This window comes from Morone saxatilis, unplaced genomic scaffold (assembly GCF_004916995.1).
Source record: "Morone saxatilis isolate NCDOM2014 unplaced genomic scaffold, NCSU_SB_2.0 Contig22, whole genome shotgun sequence".
Taxonomy (NCBI): domain Eukaryota; kingdom Metazoa; phylum Chordata; class Actinopteri; family Moronidae; genus Morone; species Morone saxatilis.
In genome coordinates, this window is record NW_023339785.1 from 15183355 (window position 1) to 15190958 (window position 7604).

Consider the following 7604-nt stretch of genomic DNA (forward strand, 5'->3'; position numbering starts at 1 on the left):
GTGTGTGTGTATGTGTGTATATCAGAGTGCACACTGTGTCTGGACACATGTGTGTGTTGTCTGCATTGTGTATCTGCCCCATGTGAATTAAGTGGGAGTGCCTGTGCTACTCTATTATAACTTTGGCACAGTGCAGCCCATAAACAGGTCCCCTTCATCAGTTCTCTTGGCAGTGAGCAGCACTGAAATGGGCCCCCTCTATCAAGTCTCTGCTCAGGATATTAATGCGTTCCCTCCATAATGTGCTTGAATAAACTAAAAGGGCTACTTCATCCTGCATAATCATATGACATTAAATCAAATGTTCTAACAACATAAAGACCAGAACTTGTGTACTTTTACAGAAAACAAAATAATTCTGTAGATTTAGAGGAGCTGACTTATAGTACTTTTCCACTATGTGTCCCATTCAGCTCCAGAAACAACAGCTTAGTTGTACAAAAGTGGCTGTTTGACAAGCAAAACAACAATATGCAGTAAGAATTTTGGACCTAATTCTCCTGCAAAATGTGTTTTTAATATATTTATCTGCAGTATACAGCAACTAAAGGTCAATAAAAAAAGAACTACTTGCTTAGCAGTGCCTTAATTGTTGCTGCAGAAGCATGTGCAGAACTCCTGAAAACCACAGTAAGACAGGAAAAAATATTAAACATTTAGGAGCACTAACCTCTGGTTGCCAGCAGTTTCTTCTTTTCATAGTCATAATCCTACAAAGCACAAATAGGAAACAGAGTGGGTAAATAATGCATGAAATTGATTTTTTTCTTTTCTACGGTTACTGAGGACAGGCACAGGGAACCTAACACATCCTGCTGCTGTGGCAGTAAACTTGTTAATCCACTATGCAGTAACCTTTGAGATTGGGAGATGACAAATTTGAAGGGAAGCAAACAACAAAAAAAATCGATTCACAAAATTAAATGACACCGGGGTCAGGGATATGACAATAAATAGATAACATCACAAATAAAATATTCCTAGTGTTTTCAGTCTATCTGTAGCTTATTGTAACATTAAATATTCTGCTCTTTCTCTCTCTCATACACCCTCCTCCTCTACTAGTAATTAGCTCTAAAACATTACTTTTTACTATACCTTCATTGTCAAGTCTTTCAGGGGTTTAAAAAGACTTGATTGTCTTTCCACTGACATTTAGTTTTAGCCAAATAAGGCTGTCCATAGATGCAATGCATCATTTTGTGGGGGCAAAAAAAGAGACCTACAATTCCTGTTTTTCCTCACCTCAGCCTTGGATGAGTCAGCGCGAACACCCTGAGCCGACATCATGTCTCTCCTCAGGCTGTTCCTCCGCTCACTCCTCCCTCCCTCAATCTCTGCGTTCTGCAATCTGGCACATTCAGGAGACACACAGACAGACAGACAGACACACACACACACACACACACACACACAGATCACACAGACAAAAAGGTGAAATTGTGATGGCTATGTGCAACATTTGAAAGCTTATGACTGAGCTCTTTTTCTCCCTGAAGCAACAGCAGCAATACTATAGGAGGATATCAAAGAGGTTTTTTTTATCCAGAACCACAGAAACAGGACTTAGACTAAGCAAAATGCAAAATATAGATGAGGTCGACAAGCTGTCCTTTCTCTAACTCGGTTTTCTGTGGTTGTTGTAGATTCTTGACAGATCTGGCACATGCAGGTGTGTGTTTGTATTAATCACACTGTAGCGGGCAAAAATCTGTTCCTGGTCAATGTGAGGACTCATTTTTCATCTGGGGACAAAACCTTGGTCCCCACAAGGTCAACCATATATGCTGTGGTTATGACTTACACTTCGTCATCAGGGCATTAATGTAAGACAACGCAGTGCCCTCACAGGAGACAAAAACAAGTGTTTGTGTCTGTGAATGCTCACCTGTATGTTAGCGCCTGCCCTGTTGAATGCCGTCTGCCCTGGACGAAAACCTTGGTAATTTCAGGACCCTGGAGACTCCCCCTCCGACCCATGAATCCCACCCTGCTGACGCTGCTGACTGCATCACACACCTCAGATGATGACATCACCACAACCTTAGAGCTTTCATCCTCCGATTGGCCAGACAGGTCCTCATTTTCTAGGATCTGAATAAGACGAGATAATTCAGTGCTTGGTTTTGTTTTCTAGTGATCTGTCAATAAGGATTTGTTTTGTACTTAGCAGTTTGACCATAAATGGTGACAAACCTTCTCCAGTGGCCGGCTGTCTGCTCCCTTCATTCCTGTCCTCCCCTCATCAGCAGGAGGACTGAGACCTGGTGGAGGGGAGGGACGGGGCTTGGTACCATTCAGCACCTCTGGAGTGAGACCGGGAACAGAGCCTGAAACCATGACAGTGAGTAAAAGTTCAGATTACTTTATACTACTGAATAAAACAGGAAAACATAAATACATACACTTTTCTGCTTCACCAGAAAACCCTGAAACAAAAGATGCTGAAGCCACTAGATAATATGTACGTAACATACATGCAGCATTGGGTGTGAAGCAGAAGTTACATATTCTTGTTTTTCCCTTTTTCTAAACACAGAAACACTCTGCCACGGATAAATATATATAGATGTGTGTGCATGCTCACCCTGCTCAGAGAGACGAAGCTGCTGCAGCAACATGTTGAGCCAGTAGCTAGTCAGCCCGCTGCCAGCTAACATGGGGTCAGGGGTCATCTCGGTTACCTTGGCAGTCTCACAGGAATCCAACCCGAGAAGCAGACAGCGGGCCTCATAAAGACAGGAGATGTTCCTTTCCAGACCTTTCACCACCACTGACTGATAAATATACACCAATACAGATTTTACATCAGTATTCTACGCACGACAGCATGTGAGACGACAGGGCAGAGAAGTCTTTCATCCAAAATGTAAGTGAACATTCAAAAAATACTTCAATAGACGTTTCTTATTTAATCAAGTACATATGAAAAAAGCAATCACAACGCTCTACAGCATAGTCCTAGATTGAAAGTGAATTTAAACAGATGGAACTGGTAGCCGACAAAACAACACAATTACCGTTTATTCCTCAGATGGGAGCGATTCTAACAATAACAAAGCAGCAAAGCTACATTGATAACGTTGTACCTTGCTGGTCTGTTTTACTTTGGGCTTGACACTAATGAAGACTCCCAGGTTTTGCATCATCTGAGCCAGCTTACAAGGATCTGCCTCCCCATCTTCACGCATGTCAAACATCAAACATACAGGCAGACAGTCCTAGATGTGCACACAAAGACACATATCACACAGAATGTAAAATAACAACGGATAAAGAAATCTATTTTGTTGTTACAGCAGCAAAGGAAGACATACAGATCACACAGAAACACAAGAATGAATGAAAAAGACAAAAAAAAAAATAATTACCTCTCAGGATTGTTCGTTAGCACAATTCTACCTGAACAAAAACAACACTGCACTTTACCATGAGCTGCTGCCGAGCCAGACACACTCCGTCAGGGTTGCCCTGGATGAGCAGCGAGGGAGGGCTCTGAGGAGCACTGAGGTCTGGTAGGATGATCTGGGTCTGGGTCTGGTGCATGACACTCAGGAAGTGAGCTCCATTCTGCCCCAACAGGAAGACATGCTGCTGGGAGGTCACATCCAGCTGGCTGCTCACTATACCGCCTGTGACCTCTGACCCCAGCAGCAGGTCCATCAGGATGCAGGTCGCCTTCTGACATGATATTATGTGATATACGTTAATTAGAATGTATTCTAATATGTATGAACTGGATTAAAGGACAATTGTGTAGGATTTTGTGACATCTAATGGTGTATTTGCAGATAGAAACTTCACCCAAAAACTACAGTGGCCACTAAACTTGCAAAATAACGTCTCCCTGGAAGGCGACACACACCTATGTAGATATAAATGGCTTATTCTAAGGTAACAAAAACATAATGTAACATTCAAGTTAATATACACGAATGAAAACATAGTTATGATATTCCATTCCTTCCAAAGAAGCCTCCTAAATGTTTCACGCTGGACCTTTAAATTTCTCTCTAAAATGTTGGACACTAACCTTGACAGCAGCTGCATTTCCCTGCAGGCCCCAGACGGTGCAGCAGCTTTCATAGAAGGTGGGTTGTGCCTGAGGGTGGGGAGGCACTGCCCTGAAGCTCACACTGACCCCCAAAGTCTGCACTACCTGCTGGATGATTGGGGAGCCTGCATCTGGCAGAGTCTGGGGCACCATACTAACAGGGAGGTCAAAGGTCAAGGACAACGGCTGCAGGTCCTAAATCGAGGAAGATTAGATGTAAAACAAAGGACGGAGTGTGATGGAGAACAGAGGGGCAAATATAGAGATGTGACAAACAAAGACAGACAGCAGCTTTTTGACAAATATACCTGTCGTCTTTATGTCAACTGTTCTATTAATCATTTTATTGATCGCTTTGTTTTGACAGGAGGGAAGAAATTGAGTTTTGAGACAAAGAAAAATAGGGTAGTCTCAGTTCAGATTGACCACTTACTCTTATCCTTCTCCTGGCTTCCTCCACTCCTTCTATGGGCCCAGCGATGGAGACCTGGTAAAAGTTGAAAAAATGAATGTTTTTTTTAAATAAGGTTGATTTCAGTTCCTTGATTATTAACATAACAGCCTTGATTAGTCTTACCTGGTTGCTTTTCTCTCCTGTAGCGTTGTGGCGGTTGGAGTCGGGGAAGTGGATGTGACAGGATGTTACCTCCATCACCTTTTTGATGTTTCCACCACCTTTCCCAATCACGTGGGAGTGCTCTGTATAGGCCACGTCCATCTTTAGAGTCACCTTGTTCACCTGGATTTTATAGAAACAGTGGTGTCATTTGTGCAGATTACTTTTCAATACTTAGATGCCATCAGATGTCCATGAAGGCAGATTCAACATAAAAAGTCTCTCCCTCCTACAATATCTTCCAATAAATTTAAATGGAAGTAGTGTCAAAGTAGAAAACATGTAAAAGCACGCCTTCATCTATTTATTCTTGACATAATTGTTCAGAAAAATTGTTAAAATCCAGCACCGGAGCCCGTACCCTGGTTTCCAACACCTCTAGTATCTTCTTTTTGGCTTCCAAAACATTGTCTCTCTTCCCTTCCACCTTCACATGTGGATCTAGATGGAAATATGAGTTAAGTTTAAATGATATACATATGAGTATGTTACAGTAAATGTGAAATGTTAAATCAATTTGTGGAAACATGCAACAGGAAGGAGATAAAACACAGAGCACTGACAGGGTGTGACTGAAATATCAAGAATTTGTCACCTTTCTTTGACTTGGCTCCAATCTTCAGCTTGGACGGCCACTTCACCTGAGTGTCAGTTTCTCTCATCACCTGTGGAGGCACAAACAATAGGAAAGGGTGAGAAATAAAGACGGAGCTGTCATTGTATTCCACCTAAAGACACACATACAACCAGAACACACATATGAAAACATCCAAAAACACACCGATCTCTTCGATCTAAGAATACAAAGCCTCATTTGCATTTCAAAGACTGCAATTATCACCTCCATAAAACCAGTAATCATTAGATGCAGAGTATGGAACAAATGTTTAAATGGTGGCAGGGATGCTCTCGCTGATCTGTAAACTACATTTAAACAGGAGACTTCATGCACTGATGATTATCTGTGGCTTTCACTGAGGAGAGCTGCTAAATTCTCTTTTTCTTTTTTTAAGATTTTGGTTTATGAAGTAAATGTTTCCCAGTATGGCAGTATGGGGTTCTACTTACTCTCTCAAAAAACTCCTCTCCTGTCTCACCATCTCCATGCTTTGGAGCTGAAAAACACATAGCAAGCAAACATAAAGAACAGATAAAGATAAGCACACATTTTAGAATTCCTACAGTGTGAATTATCACGTTTTGTTGGTCAGCAGGACAATATTCCTCTGTTTATAGCGAGTGAGTGTTCAATATCAAGCATGTGTGTAGAGTCAACATTTGAATGTTGACTTGGCTGAAATTTGCCAAGCAACTGGAACAAGAGATTGCCGGGAACATAAACAATTTTAAAAGGCCATCGCTCCACAGTGACATTTACAGGGTACGAGGGGGACTCAGGAACGCCTTCAACCCCCCTCATCACTACGGGTTACGCTGGCCAGAGCTGAGGAATGGGAAGAGAACAGTATGGGGCGGAGAGAGAAGGTGGTGGTTGGGGGGGGCAACCACAAATTAGCCTAGAGACAGCTAATCACATCAATGGCATTTGCTGACGCAAAGACCTCCCACTTGACCAAAAAATTAAAAAACAACTGCAAAATCAAGATGGAATGTGTGGAAAAAAAACCAGAGAAATCCTCAGAGTGACGCCTCAATTGCAGTCTGACAGATTATCACCTAAAGGGATGAGATACAATATTTACTGCCTGACTGAAGGATGCTCAAACAGCCGCAAAAGCCCAGTCCCTCCTGCACCCACATTAAAACAACACACAGTTATCAGGGTTCAAGCTTTCCCATCAAGAGTCTGTGTGAGGACAGACAACAGACAAACATCAGCCTCTCTCTGCAGTTGGAGCACAGTGTCAGAAAGAATTTCCCCAATAACACAGGGGAGGCATTTGTCATAATCCTGCCAGGCAGCGATAACTAATAGTGGCAGCTACCTCTGCTTCCAAGATAGGAATGATAATAGCAAAAAAGACTTGTGAATGCATAAGCCATTGCAGCTCATAAATCATGATGATACAGCAACAGGAGTTTAGTGGATGCTGATGGTGACAACAAGGGTGCAGCCAGCTGAAGGCCTTGACAGACCCACTGGGGTTAGGTAGATAACAGAGGCTTGTGAGGAGGAGAACACAGGGAGGCCATGATGGGCATCAAAAACAGAATCGTTAGATAGTCGAGTTCAGGTGAATGATATTTAACAGCTCAGCTCACTCACCATACAACATGTTCTCCAGCTTCTTCCTGTCGATCCTGAACCTCTCTTCCACCCACTCCGGGTTCAAACTCTGCCCTCTTGTGTTTTCCTGCCCGGGCCCCCCTTCCTCCTCCTCCTCATCCTCTTTTTCCTCTCTGTCACGCTGGGCCTCGCTGGGCTCAGGCTTTGCTGCTGAGCCGGGTTCTACGCTAGTTTCCAAGTCAGGCTGCTGGGGTGCTATGGTGGCCGGGACCGGAGAGCTCTCCTCGGTGGTGGTGGTGGCCATAGCAAGACTGAGCCCTCGTCAGTGTTTGTGAGTGTGTGAGGATGTGTGCATGTGTGTGACCAAGGAGACCGGCAGGGAGAGAGAAAAGGGGAGAGAGGGGCAAGAAACACCCCCCTGTGTCTTTTCTTTAAATCCCCCGCCCCCTTCACTTAATTTAGTACACAAATCCAACTCTCTCTCTCTCTCTCTCCCTTCAAGCTGTTTGAGGTTTGAAGGATTTGCTGCTATGACCTTGGATTGCCCAGAGTCATTTCTTTACTACAACACAGGTCATGTTTTCTCTATCTGAGGGGCTACAGGCAGACAAACAAAATCCACAACTTTGCCTGAGGCTCACTCTGCTTTGTACAAATCCTCTGTAATCCTCATTCCACGTCCACAGATTGTGTGAATGTAGATGGTCAAGGCCTTTGATATGACAAAGATACACATCGCACCCCCC

General features: G+C 43.3%; 1 protein-coding gene across 1 annotated transcript in view; it reads right to left on the bottom strand.

Moving 5' to 3' along the window:
• bicc2 (bicaudal C homolog 2) overlaps window positions 1-7162 on the bottom strand; it is a 10760-nt gene extending 3598 nt beyond the window's left edge. Inside the window, exons 1-14 of the mRNA XM_035669515.1 lie at window positions 6898-7162; window positions 5739-5785; window positions 5266-5335; window positions 5032-5111; window positions 4632-4793; window positions 4488-4541; window positions 4034-4249; window positions 3430-3681; window positions 3090-3221; window positions 2588-2777; window positions 2197-2330; window positions 1889-2094; window positions 1246-1351; window positions 671-710 (exon numbers count right to left, since the gene is read on the bottom strand). Of these exons, the coding sequence (XP_035525408.1) occupies window positions 671-710; window positions 1246-1351; window positions 1889-2094; window positions 2197-2330; window positions 2588-2777; window positions 3090-3221; window positions 3430-3681; window positions 4034-4249; window positions 4488-4541; window positions 4632-4793; window positions 5032-5111; window positions 5266-5335; window positions 5739-5785; window positions 6898-7162 (1954 nt within the window). The remainder of the gene's footprint in view (window positions 1-670; window positions 711-1245; window positions 1352-1888; window positions 2095-2196; window positions 2331-2587; window positions 2778-3089; window positions 3222-3429; window positions 3682-4033; window positions 4250-4487; window positions 4542-4631; window positions 4794-5031; window positions 5112-5265; window positions 5336-5738; window positions 5786-6897) is intronic.
• Window positions 7163-7604: the final 442 nt, after the last annotated feature.